The 13742-nt window shown below is 54.2% G+C and overlaps 1 protein-coding gene across 5 annotated transcripts in view; it reads right to left on the bottom strand.

The window, feature by feature from the left end:
• Positions 1-6190: 6190 nt before the first annotated feature.
• ARHGEF10L (Rho guanine nucleotide exchange factor 10 like) overlaps positions 6191-13742 on the bottom strand; it is a 181895-nt gene continuing 174343 nt past the window's right edge. For 3 of the 5 annotated variants that reach the window (XM_025399565.1, XM_025399559.1, XM_025399573.1), the window contains 2 exons: positions 8822-8944; positions 6191-7218 (listed from right to left, as the gene is read on the bottom strand). In XM_025399565.1, the coding sequence (XP_025255350.1) occupies positions 6686-7218; positions 8822-8944 (656 nt within the window). In that variant the 3' untranslated portion in view covers positions 6191-6685. The remainder of the gene's footprint in view (positions 7219-8821; positions 8945-13742) is intronic. The other 2 variants (XM_025399555.1, XM_025399561.1) reach the window with 1 other exon arrangement.

The raw sequence follows: 13742 nt of genomic DNA, 5'->3' as shown, positions 1-13742 counted from the left end.
TGGCTCACATCTGTAATCCCAGCACCAGCACTTTAGGAGGCCGAGGTGGGCGGCTCACCTGAGGTCAGGAGTTCGAGACCAGCCTGACCAGCATGGCGAAACCCTGTCTCTACTAAAAATACAAAAATTAGCCAGGTGTGGTGGTGTGCGCCTGTAATCCCAGCTACTCAGGAGGCTGAGACAGAAGAATTGCTTGAACCCAAGAGGCAAGGTTGCAGTGAGCCCAGATCGTGCCACTGCACTCCAGCCTGGGTGACAGAGCAAGACTCCGTCTCCAAAAAAAAAAAAAAAGCGGGGGGAAAGAAAGAAAAAGGGACCAGAGCTTACACTCTCTGCCACGTGAGGACACTGCAAAAAAGCAGCTGCCTGCAACCTGGGAGGAGCCTCCCGGACAGTGGATCTGCCAGCTCCTTGCTCTTGCGCTTCCAGCCTGCCGAACTGTGAGAATAAATGCTTGTTGTTTAAGCTGCCTGGCAAGTGGTATTTTGTTAGCACAGCGCGAGCTGAGACGGGGATATAACCTAGAACAAACAACCAGCTTTGGGTTCCAAATTCCACATGTTTGTGTCCACAGCAAGACTATCCTCTTGAAAGTCTGGCTTTGTTGGGGCAGAAAAAATTTTAAATGATAAAAGCCACAGCTTGCTACGGGCACTTGCTATAGCGCACAGGCAAGCACGCCTGCTCTCTCCACCTAAGTCCCATCTCTGGCTAACAAGGAAGCAGACAGAACTGCCAGGAACCCACGCCTCCAGGGGCAGCTCAGTCAGGCACCTAGCTGGTGGGGGTTGGAGAAGAAAGCTCTACACTGTCTCCCAGAGTCCCTCAGCGGGCTTGGGCCCAAGGTACCCACTTAGTAACATGTTCAATACCTCCTCCCGCACTGGCTGCCTTCCCATCCCCATTTCATGCCCCCATCAGGGTTCCCTGGTCTCCCCTCCCAAATAAACAACCTGAATCAAAATCCTCGTCTCAGACTCTGCTTTCTTTTACGAAGCAAGAACAGAGCTCAGCGCCTGAGCACACAGCTCCTACAGGCCGAAGGGCAGCTTTCCCTTTAGGAAATCCCTTTGTAAGCAGCAAGTCAGCAACAGGATGGACTGGAGGGACCTGCCTGAGGTTGAACTCACCTGGCCTCTAGGAGTCAATCAGAAAGGTTGAAGCGAGCACGAGAGCCCGCGGGCAGGGGTCTGATCCCTGACATACCCCCCAGGGTGGGGAGAGCAGGGCAGGGGAGGGGTCTGAGGTACACAGGTCTGTGAGTGTCCTGGGGGTGGAGGCTGGTGAGGGTGTGGAAGGGCTAAGGGAGACTGAGACAGGGTTGGGGCATACAGAAGGTGAGATGCCCAAGACCAGAGACAGGCAGCACTGATAATGCCAGCCTGACACCAAGGATGGGACGGCCCACCATGGCAGGGGATGTAGGGGCATGGAGACCAAAAGAAGCCAGAACAGAGAGTAGGGACACCCCTAACGCCTCTGCCACTGTGCAGACACCTGCACCCTGGTCACCACCACTGCATCCTATTAGTGTCCCCTGGGTTCATATGCCAGGCAGGGGACAGAAGGGGAAGGAGATGGGCCTAAAAGACTATCAATTCACCCCAAATAGACTGTGTTAGCCCCAAGAAGCAGCTTAAGCCCCAGAAATGACTATGTCACATTTAATTAAGAATTAGAGGCTGGGCACGGTGGCTCACGCCTGTAATCCCAGCACTTTGAGAGGCTGAGGTGGGATGATGACCTGAGGTCAGGAGTTCAAGACCAGCCTGGCCAACATGCAAAAACCCCGTCTCTACTAAAAATATAAAAATTAGCCAGGCATAGTGGCGGGCACCTGTAATCCCAGCTACTTGGGAGGCTGAGGCAGGAGAATCGCTTGAACCTGGGAGGAAAAGTTTGCAGGGAGCCGAGACGGTGCCACTGCACTCTAGCCTGGGCAAGAGTGAGACTCCGTCTCAAAAAAAAAAAAAAAAATTAGAATTAGAGTTTTCTGCTATGGGATATCCAAACTACAGTAAGGTCCATTATTGGAACACAGTGAGAGGACCATTTCTGTGTCCTGACTGCAGGTCCCCCCCACCCCAGGCAGTCGGGCTCCAAGGCGGGGGACTGCTCAGATGCCGGATGAGGTCGGCCTCTGCTTCCCTCCCACCTTTGGAGTCCATAGCTTGGGGCCAGAAGTGCCCAGGGAACAATTCCCACCTCCCTCTGAGGGATGGGGGTATCAGGCCCTGACCTCCCCAGGCCTGAGCACAGAGACAGGAACAGAGGCGTCTGGCAGTAACCCAGCCTGGCAGGCTAGCTTTCCCCCGGGGTGGGGTCGGGGCAACCTGTCACTAGCCAGAGATTCTCAACCAGCCGCTGTGCAGGATTCCTGCTGGGAGACCGGCCTGGCTCACAGCTGCCTCCTGAGAACTGGGCTTGTCTGCAGCCTCAGCCTGCTCACCAGGGGTGGAGAAAGTAGTTTTCCCCCTTGGGGAAGGGCAAGGGGATGAAGGCCCATGAACCGATAAACTCCGGGCCCTCTGAGCTGTGGTTTGCATGGCTGGGGCATCTGTCATGGCCCCTCCTTCCCTCCACCCAATCACTGGGGCCTGAGAACCACCCAGGACTCCACTGCTCATGTGCTCCTCTCCCAGACCCTCCTTCCTCATCCTCAGGCTTCCCCGCCACCACTTCTGCCCACGTACCTCTCCTGTGGCTAAATTCGAGGTAGGTCTCAGGCTCCTCCTTAGCCTCAGCAGCATTCCGCACAGATCACCCCTCCCCTTCCAACCCTCGCCCTGCCCTTCCAGTCTTCCACCTTCATCCTGGCATCTCAGCCTCCCCCCTGCTTCCTGATCAGCTCCTGGACCTCCCGACACTGGCCTTCTCTGGACTCTGTCCTCACACCTCCTCCGTCCACTCTGCTCCCTTGGAGGCTGCATCCAGGCTCAGGCACCCCTGGTATGGACCTCTCTGCTGACTCCAAATTCACAAAGTCAACTGTCCTCCCCTACGTCTCCACTCGGATGCCCAAAGGCAACTTAAATGTAGCCCGTCCAAACCCCATTCCCGCTCTTCCTGCAGAAAAGCTGCCCCTCACAGCTACCCTGCCAGGGAAGCTGGCAGCTCTGACCTTCCTGTCGCCAGGCCAGACCCCGGGGGCATGCTTGACTCCTCTCTTTCCTTCCCAGCCCATCTATCTGCAAACCCAGTGGGCTCTGGGACAACAGAATCCACCCCGAAGCTGACCACTGTCCATATCTGCCCCCTGCCTCTCCGAGCCTGGCTGACTGCAACAGCGCTCAACAGGAGGGCTCCTGGCTCCCACACTGGTGTCCCCACCTCCACGGATTATTCTTAATTTAGCAGCCAAACGTGATTGTTTGAAAACATCAGACAGATGGTGTCTCTCTTCTGCTCGAAACCCTCCAGTGACTTCCCACTGCCCACTGCCTCCCCTCCCCAGCCCGGCTCTGCTCCAGCCACACTCCTGCCTCCGCACTTTCCACCTGCACTTGCCCTCAGCCCGAAATGTTCTACCACCCGATGTCTGCTCCGCCTTCAGGTCTTAGCTCGGAGGTCACCTCCTCAGTGAGGCCTCCTGACCACCCTTTTTGATATCATGAGCCCCCTCCCCAGCACTCCCCATCCCCCTTCTCTGTTATGTTTCTCCAGAGCTCAAATATCATCTGACATGTTTTTCTCCTGGTCTGTTCCCTCCCGCCCCCACCAGTAGAATGGAGAGCTGTTGTGTATGGGATTTGTCTTTTTCACTACACCCTACCCAGTGTCTACTTGAAAACGAGTCCGGGCGATGACTTGAAAACGTAATCGGCGTTCAGTGAACACTGAATGAATGATGGTCCGTTCCCATGGCAGGGACTCCCCAAGACACAGATTAAGGCACTTGCCTGACGTACCCCAGCTGCTAAGTGGGGAGAGCACAGTAGCAACTCTGCTCTGTTTGTCTCCAAGCTTTTGCTCTGGGGGGTGAGTAGTCTGGTGGCTAAGAGCCACCTTGGTGGCAGACAGACTACAGTCCCAGGCCTGACTTTTAGGCTCTGAGGCTTCCTAGGCAGGTTGCTTAAATTCCCTGAACTTCAGACCCCTCACCTACAAAACGAGGCCAACAAAAGCAGCCTCAGAGAACAGTTGTAACGAAGAAAGGAGTTCAGGCACCCGGAGCACTCTGGGTATTTATTACTCTTATCAATATCTAAGGCCAGGCCTCCGCTCACATGCGAGGCACGTCCTCAGTGGGTCTCGGGAGCCGTTCGCAGCGCCCCTAACCCTCCCTTGCTCTGTTGTCGGAGGCACGGGAGATGAGCTGGTGACTGATGTGATAATTTCACTGAAGTAGCAAAGTCAGTCGTTTTCTCCGTGACGGGATTTAACGGGCGCCATTCGATCCTACAGATCACTTTTAGCCGAGTGATCTGTAGGTCTAGAATCTAACAGGTCCATGGAGATCCCAGATGCCAGCTCCAGCACCAAAGAGGAAACTCCTCAATAAGAACCACCAGCCTCAAATCGTCTGGAGCGAGGATATAAGGAACCATCACCAAAAACGCCACTGGAGGGCTCTTCCAGATGCTTTCTGTGGTGTTGGTACCTGGAACTCTGCAACACATCATCCCCTCCATTCTAGAGATAAGGAAACAGAGGGACGGGCTGGGAGCCACACAGCCGCATTTTGGTGGGACTGGACTTAACGCAGGCTGGCCAGACCCTACAGTCCAGGCTCACTCCTTGTCCCAGGCAGCCTGGCCTCACTGGTCTCTGTCTCAGGAAGTCTTGGTTGACATTTGATTGATGGGATAAACACACCTCCTGGGAGGCCCATTCAGACAGAGTATTTGTTCAATAACCCACTTGTACAATAAAAATGGAACCAGGGCACTTTATTCTCTTCCAAGAGAGGTAGACAGGGCAGTGATGGTTCTTTTGATACAAAATGGGATCCTGAGGCCCAAAGGAGGTGGACATGTCTGAGCCATAGTCAGTGTGGGACCTTCAGGTGTACTGGTTCCTCTGGACCAGCTTCCTTTCTCCCCTTCCTGGGGACCCACACTGGCTACCTCCTTCTGGGCATAGCCAACTTCTGTCTACCCTCCACCTGAGCACGGGCTGCTCCTCCCTCCCCCTTCCTCCTCCGAAGCACCCTCGATCTCCTCAAGCCTTCACTCGCGGGTATTTACGCCTGCCCTCCCCGCTACATCATGCACTGCCTGTGGGCATGGAGAGCTGCAGTCTTGCCCACATAGCACAGTGCCCAGCAAATAGCAGGAACTCGAGGGGTTTGCAAAATGAGTAATGAATGACTTCTCTAGTGGGCGAGAATCTATCAGGAGGTTAGAACCCGGCTGGAAGGTCCACTCCTCGGTAGTTTTTCCACTGCGTTCCCAGCACTTCAGTGGAAAGAGCTCAATGCAAGTACTGGTGGGTGGTGGGTAGACAGATGACAGACAGGCAGAGGGTGGGAAGATGGAGGAAACACTTCCCTTTTGGGTGGTGGCTTTTGATTTTGACTTTCTTTCCTGCAGGCAGCTCTAGAAATCTAAGGATGAACTGAGCCAGAAGAGAGGAGCCAGGGCCAGAGGCAGCCCCACCTGCCCATCCCACCTGCAGCCTAGGCTCTGCTCCTGCTGCTAACAGACCTCACCTGAAGCCCACCCAGTCCTCCCTCTGACCCCAAGTCCTGGGACATGGCTGCCAGTTTGCAGAGATGCCCCTCATCTTCCCCTCCCTGCTGGCTTGCACTGTGAGACACCATGGCCTTCCGCCCCCATGCTACTCCAGAGCTGGGGGGAACCCATCTTTTTTCCAAAACATATTCAGAAAAGAAGCTCCCAGAGCTCCTTCTGGAGCAGAAGTGAGCTTTCTTCTATAGTAGAAATGGTCATATCTGTGCCACCTCATCCTTTACCACTCACCACTCAAGCCACATCTGAAATGTGGCTACGGTGACTGAGAGATTGAACGTTTGATTTCATTTTCATTAATGTGAAAATTAATTAGCCACCTGTGGTAAATGGCAACCAGATTGGACTGTGAGGTTCTAGAGCCAATTCCCGCAGCAGCTCCACCCTCCGGCCAAGCCTAAGAGTTGCTCCTGGGTCCTGAATAACCGGTTCCTCTCTACCAATAGCTGCTCTCTGTCTCTTTCCCATCATGTCTTTAAAAAACCACAACAAAACCTCAATCCAAGTCCGGATGTAACTCTTGTCTTTTATTCCAGCATCTCCCAGAGCTCCAATATGTACAGACTTTATTTATACACATATAATATACACCATATATACGTATTTATAGATATTCACACACCAGCCCACACACTCGCACACACTCACACGCACACACCCTTCCACGAGGGGTGTGTGGCTGCCTTGGAGCCCCGCTAGGGCCCAAACAAGTGATACTGGGCTTGCCAGGCAGTTGTGAGGTTTTGTGTTTTTTGCTTTTAAAAAGAAGGCCATTTCCTCCAGATGTGTCCTCCCTCTCCCCAAGCCCTAAAACTTCTCCCCAAAACACTCTGAAAATTTTTTTTAAAAAGAAGAGGTTTTCCTTTGCTCTGCCCAAGTAGTTTCTGGAGAGTCCAGGCCCAACCACACATCCCGTGCAGGTCTCTAGAGCACAAGAGCCGGTTGTAGCCTCGGTCAGGCCTGCAGCTGTGCCCTCTGAGGGGAGACGGGAGGGGCTATAGCATCAAGGGCACCTGCCAGATGAGGAGGGTGCTGTCTGTCTCCCCACAAGGGGCCGGCCTCCCACTGCTGCCCAGTGCGCTGCCGAAGTTGCGGTAGCCCTGCCCACCGGAGATGATGGCCACGGAGCAAATCTCCTTGCGGTGGGCGTCGCGGGCGCAGGGCCGGCTGCGCACCCAGACGTCGGGGTCGTCGGCCATCTCGTAAATGGAGCCGTCCTCCTCGCTGTGCTCCAGGCCCGCGCCGTCAGCAGGCGCCGGCTCCCGCATGGAGAGCAGCGGGCCCGGGAGGTGCGCGGTGGAGCGCAGGCGGTACTGCAAGAGGATGCCCTTCTTGCGGGTCAGCTCTCGGCCCACGTGGCTGTCGGGCACAGGCTCATGTGCCTGCCCGTCTGGCTTGTCCTCCTCAGCCCGGGGCCCCTCAACCTCCTCCTGGTCACTCCGCAGGATGTCGGGGGCCAGGATGCTGGTAGCCACAGCCAGGAAGGCCACGGGCCCACAGTGCCCGTTGAGTGAGACCATGCCTTTCCCTGCAGAAAATGGGGCGAGAGAGAAAGGGGCCCAAAGGCCCAGCGCATTAAGGGAGGCGCCTGAGTCTCTCTCCTGGAGAACTCTCTGTGCGGGTATTTTTTTTTGGGGGGGGGTCACTTCTTCTATGTTGGCACCTCCCCCGAAGGCCACGGGTCTGGCTCTCCGGTGCTCCTGCACAACTTCCTCAGGGGAGCAGAACAGGAACCACCTTATACACCACACGGGGGAGCCTCAGTGTGAAATTCCAAGAATTTCCTCCTCTCTGAGCCTTTGCCAAGAGGCTGCCTCTACCTAGAAATCCTTTCCCGTCTACCTGATTCTGCAACTCTTTCTGCAAGGCCCAGCTCAAGCTCCTCACTGTGAATCCCTCCTGAATTCATGCATGGGGAGCTGCCCGTCCCAGTCTCTGTGTCCCCAGCCCGCGGAGCACCCTCATCCCAGCACCTGTCACCCGAGCTATGATGACACCCAGGAGACCATCAGCTGGTTGAGAGCAGGGTCTCTGCCTGATTCATCCCCACATCCCAGGATTTCACCTGGAAATAGACCCTCCACAAATGCCTTTTGGATGGACAAAATGCCCTATTTGGATGGACAAAATGCCCTATTTGATGAGACCTTGAATATAGAAAATCTCAGAATTTAGAAGCTTTTTTGTTTTTTGTTTTTTGAGATGGAGTCTCACTCTGTCCCCCAGGCTGGAGTGCAATGGCACAATCTCTGCTCACTGCAACCTCCACGTCCCAAGTTCAAGAAATTCTCTTGCCTCAGCCTCCCAAGTAACTAGGATTACAGGTGTACGCTGCCACGCCCAGCTTTTTTTTTTTTTTTTTTTTTTTTTTAGGTAGAGACAGTGTTTCACTATGTTGCTCAGGCTGGTCTCAAACTCCTGAGCTCAGGCAATCCACCCGCCTCAGCCTCCCAAAGTGCTAGGATTACAGGTGTGAGTCACCGTGCCCAGCCAAAGCAACTCTTCTTTAGCAGAAGGACTCGAGGTCTGCGCAAGGAGCCGGCCCACCCCCAGGGCTTCTGATCGGCCCTGCTCCCTTGCTGAAAGAGACCACAGTCATCATTCTCAGGGCAGAAGCAGAAGGGGCCCCGGGGCTCCAGGCATCCAAGTGTGGGGGGCTTCTCTAATCCTGTCCTTGTTCTCCTGGGCCCAGTGGCAGAGATCAGAGCAGACCTTCGTCTGATCTATGTGAACACATTCATTTGCACAGGGACCCCCCGAGGAGGCTGGGCCTGGCCCCAGAAGCGCTTAGTTATTTCTCTCTCTGGAGCCTGGACATCTTGAAACTGCTATGGGAAGGAGCAGAAAGGGCCAGTGGAGCCCCTGCCATTAGGCAGGTGTCTCAGCCAGGCCTCAAGCCACTCTTGTGTTCATCTGCCAGATTAGGAAACTGAGACTCGGGAAGGTGGGAGACTGTGGGGCTGGGACGATTCAGTTCTACTGGCCACCATGCCACCTGAGATGAGAGGAAGGTGGAGACTGGAACCCCATCCCCATACCGATGAGGGCATAGTACACCCTCCCTGCCGAGCCCCACCGGCCAGCTGCAGCTGACCACCAGGTCCTGCCAACACCAGCTCCCAAAGCCTCACCTGTGATCTTAGGGATGCCTTCGAGCCGAGGCACAGGCAGCAGGACGATGACACCCTGGTCAGTGCCCACCCAGAGCAGACCCTGGCAGATCAGGAGGCTGGTGACACATAAGTGTTTCTGGCCTGCAGAGAGAGAGGGTGGCTGAGCAGTGCCCTCCTGGGGAGACAGCATGGGCTCTGGGCACCACCATGAGGTGAGGGCATGGCACAGCGGGCTCCTCCCCTGAAACCAGCAAGAAGCTGGATGGTGGGGTGGGTAAGAGCTGGGGCTTTGGGGGCTAACCTGCCTGGGGTCTGGCCGTGGGGTCCTCCAGCTGGGCACTCCCCTAACCAGCCTCAGTTTCCTCCTGTATAAAGTGGGGTTGCCATGCAGACGCATTGGGGGAACACCACAGGCACAGTGCCTGATCTGTGTGCGCTCTCAATACACGGCGGCCAGGTCATCTGGCACAAAGGGTTGTCCAAGGGCAACCCAAGCAGGGATCCAGCTGGCCAGCTACAAGCAAAACCAGGGAAGACTGGGGAGGTGCAAGCTTCTCAACGGTGTTGGTGCAGATGGAAGGCATAAGGGCCGGGTAGGGCTCGAGAGGCATCCAGGTGGGTCTGCTGCAGCCCTCAGGGCCTGCCTGTGTGGATGCTTCTTCAGATGAGGTCACAGCACACCCTGCAGGCCCTGGGCCCAAGAGTGAAGGAGAAAACTCGCTGGTGGGAAGAGCGTGTTTCCGATGCCAGCCCAGATTCATTCCTTTTAGCCCTCCCCTCAGTGCTGTCTCTTCATTTTAGCAAGAATGGCAATGTCAGGGAGGGCGTGGGGGCAGTCCCCTGCTCCTGACAGAGAAGACGCCAGGTGTGGGCTGCCCAGCACAGTGGCCGAGAACAGGGCTCCAGAGCCAGGCGCGGGGCTCACACCTTGGCTCTGCCACTCTCCTGCTACGTGACCTGGGGCCTGTCCTAAACTCCTCTGGGCCATGGTGTCCTCACTTGTAAAAGGGGACAAGGATAATACAGTCACATGTCACATAATGACCTTTCGGTCAACAACAGACCATGTATACAATGGCAGTCCTATGGGACCATATTTTTACTCTCCCTTTTTGATGTTTAGAACACAAATACTCTCCACTGGGTTAAATGAATGAACGTAAAACAACCCTGTGCCCACACATGGCACAATGGGCATTATCTGCTGTCATCACTGCTGCTGCACTGTTGCCAACAATTCAACGGGAATGGGCATAGAGGAGAGGCTGGGAGTGCAGGGGGCAGGAGGCTCTCTGAGGGGGCTAAGAGGCATGGAGTATAGGCTGCCAGCTCAGGGACAGACCCCCCACCATGTCACACACAGGGTGTACGGCTCTGCCATACTTCCTTGGGCTTCACTGGGCACCTGCCTTTCTAAAGGGCTGTCTCCTTCTTGCCCTAATCCTGCTGCCTTCTGGGAGAGGCTTAGGCTGCATTCCAGAAAGTTCCCACTTTCTGCTGCTTCTGGTCCATGGATCACACTTGAAAAAATACAGCTTTGGAGTTTCCAAAGCAGCCGTATACCTGCTCTCATCTGACAGAAGCCTTGCAATAGCCAAGACGTACACAAGACACAAATGCTGGCCCCATTTTCCAGGCACGGATGTTAAGGCTCAAGGAGGCCCCCAGCTGGTGAGCGCAGGGGGGGGTAGAGTTGAGGTCTACGGCTCACCACCGCCCAGTGCTTCCATCACCTCTCCCTCCTTGGGCGTGACACTTCAACTCCATACATGTGGGTGTATGTGCTTCCTCTGCAGTGGAGGCATGGAGAGAAATGGTGGGTATGGCTCTCTCACCCCAAAAGGCGGGTTACCGACTCAGGGGGCACCCAGCATTGCCTAACACAGTGTGCCATCCCATCAGCAATCCATTTACCTCCCAGATGCCTACTGCATGGCAGACACCACACTCGGTGCTGGGGGCACAGCTGGGACCATGTACACAGAGTCCTGTCATAAGGAGCAGACACTCTAGATGATGGACATGTTCCCTACCATGCTGTCCAATTTGACAGCCATCGGCCATATGTGGCTTCCGAACGCTAGAAATATAGCTAGTGGCACTGAGGGACTGAATGTGTTATTTTCTTTCATTGTAATAACGGCTACTGTATTAGACACAGAGGCGTAGAGAGGAGATACAGGAAACAAAAACAGAAACAAGGGATGTAAACACCAGGCAGAGGATTGAAACAGGGTGACGGGGCAGAGCCAGTGGAGGATTCCCGGGTCTTCAGGCCTCTCTCTGCTTCCTGGAAGGATGGGGAGGCAGGCGTGAGGCTGCGAACTCCGGGCAACAAGGCAGAGGTGACCACACCAAGACCTGACCCGAGGCCCAGGAGACAGGGCATGCAAAGGCCCTGTGACAGGAACAAGCTCAGCCAGTCCACCGAGCAGAGTGAAGTCAGTGCAGCTGGGGCACAAAGGCGGACTCCAGATGGTCAGAAGAGGGGATGGGTCAGGGCCAGGACTGGGGTTCTTAATTCTGGCTGCAGTGAAAAGCTACCAGAAGGCCTAGGCAGGGGAGTGGCGTGACCCGATTTGAGTGGAACGTTCTAGCTGCAGTTGTGGAGGGTGGAAATGGGAGGAGCAAGGAGCCCAGCAGGGGCTCCTACAGCTGCCCAGGCAGGAAGGGAGGCAAGGAGAGCCCAACCTGTTCGAGACCTGTTTGGAGCAGAACGACAGAGCTGCTGGGAGAGGGGAGCAGGGGTGGAGCGAAGGAAGGAACCCAGGACAGCACTGAGGCTCCCCTGCCTGGAGCAGCTGGGTGCACAGCAGTGCCATGGCCTGGGATGGCAAAGGAGCAGGTTTGGGGGTTGAAGCCCAGAGCTCCTGGTTGGATGTGTGGTCTGAGACACAAATTAGACACCTGAGTGGAGCTATCGAGCAGGCAGTGGGATTCGAGTCTGGCAACATGATGCAACCTCAAAAAATCACATTCATAGTGTCCATGCAATGTGGAAACACAAACCCGGCTGGAAGAAAAGCCCACTATGATTTACAGGCTTGGCAACAGGGGCTATTTCACAAACAGTACCTGGGTGTCTGTGGAGCTGGGACTATTTCCCACACCTAAATCCATTCCAAAAATGAAGGCTCACTATGATGGCAGCCTCCGGTCCAGGGTCAGGCCCCCAGCCCTCCTGGAGTTGGCCAACATGGGAGGTTCAGGCCACGAGCTCCTTTCCTCAACACCTGACTTCTCTTCTTAGCCCTGGCCAAGGCCTGTGATGACCTTATTTTGCTGTTTGTTTACTTACGACAAGCTTTGTGAGGGCAGTGGCTTATCTGTGTGCTCACGGTTAACTCCCCAACTCCTGGCCAAGTACCTTGGCTCATGGTAGACTCTCAAGAAGTATCTGTGAGTGAATGAGTAAATGGATGGATGGTTGGACAGATGGATGGATGAAGGAAAGGAGAAAACTTGGACAAGTCACTTCTCTCATCCATCAATGAGTACTACAAACCTCCCTTGCTCAATTTTATAATTATTAGAAATACTAAATATATACACACATATGTACACATATAATATATACACACAACTAAGCACAGCTCTTAGCCCATAGTACACAATCAATAAATAGAGGCTATGAGGATAATGTTTACGATTATTAAAAGGATCTGGACGTTAATGTCTTCAGATCACCTCCATCAGAGCCATAAACCCACAAGAACAATAAAGCCAAGAGAGGGGACAGTAGTGAATTTTTCATTCCACAAGCCTCATTGCCTCCCTCTCCAGGGCCCCCAGGGCATGGAGACCGGCAGGAGACCATTTCCCGATGCCCCTGCATCCTCCCGGCCCCCGCTGGACGGCGAAACCGACAAATGGGAGGAAGGCAAGCAAGAAACAGAAAGAGATGCCGGAATTGAGAAATGACTTCATCTGCAGACCTCATTCTGGGGCCTTCCCCTCCCCCTCTGCCTCAAGGAAAGAGCAAGACACTTCACAAACAGTCCGAAAGAAAAAAAAAAAAAATTTCTAATGGTGAATAAATATTTTATCACAGAGACTTAATGCAGCAGTGTTCAACTCACCCAAGCCATCTATCTGGAGATATACAACTTTAAAAAGCTCAGGCTCTTGGAGAACATTTTATTAATGACCTGTCTGGTTAAAAGGAGGAGGGAGTTTAGGTTAAAAAATGCATTAATACCAGTCGGGTACTCGAGTGGAAGAAAGGGGTCAGGGGAAGGAAGCGTGATAAATTTTTAACACACCCTAAAAAAATCCACACTTAGTGGAGGAACAAATTTATTACTAATTATGCAATTATTTCATTTGGTGGTGTGGGGGAAGGAAAAAAATACTTAAAAGCCTTTTAAAAATATCTCTAATAAAGAATTTAAGGCCGGGCGCGGTGGCTCAAGCCTGTAATCCCAGCACTTTGGGAGGCCGAGGCGGGTGGATCACAAGGTCAGGAGATCGAGACTATCCTGGCTAACATGGTGAAACCCCGTCTCTACTAAAAATACAAAAAACTAGCCGGGCGCGGTAGCGGGCGCCTGTAGTCCCAGCTACTTGGGAGGCTGAGGCGGGAGAATGGCGTGAACCCGGGGGGCGGAGCTTGCAGTGAGCCGAGATCGCGCCACTGCACTCCAGCCTGGGAGACACAGTGAGACTCCGTCTCAAAAAAAAAAAAAAAAAAAAAAAAAAAAAAAAAAAAAAAAGAATTTAAGAATCCTGCTGTGTTGCGCTTCTGCAAAGGCACAACGTGGGGTGGATCTGTAGCTGCCCCCCACGCTCTGGTCCCCAGCATGGTGGCTGGGGCTGGCTCTGGCTCAGGGACCCAGTCTCAGATATGAGGGGTCAGGACAACCTGGTCTGGCAGGTCCCCAGGGTTGCTGATTAGGAAAGTTCAGGCCTGAGGGAAGGAGGGAATCTTCGGGAAACCCCA

The sequence above is a fragment of the Theropithecus gelada genome, chromosome 1 (assembly GCF_003255815.1).
Source record: "Theropithecus gelada isolate Dixy chromosome 1, Tgel_1.0, whole genome shotgun sequence".
Classification (NCBI taxonomy): Eukaryota; Metazoa; Chordata; class Mammalia; order Primates; family Cercopithecidae; genus Theropithecus; species Theropithecus gelada.
This window is presented reverse-complemented; position numbering and strand designations above follow the sequence as displayed.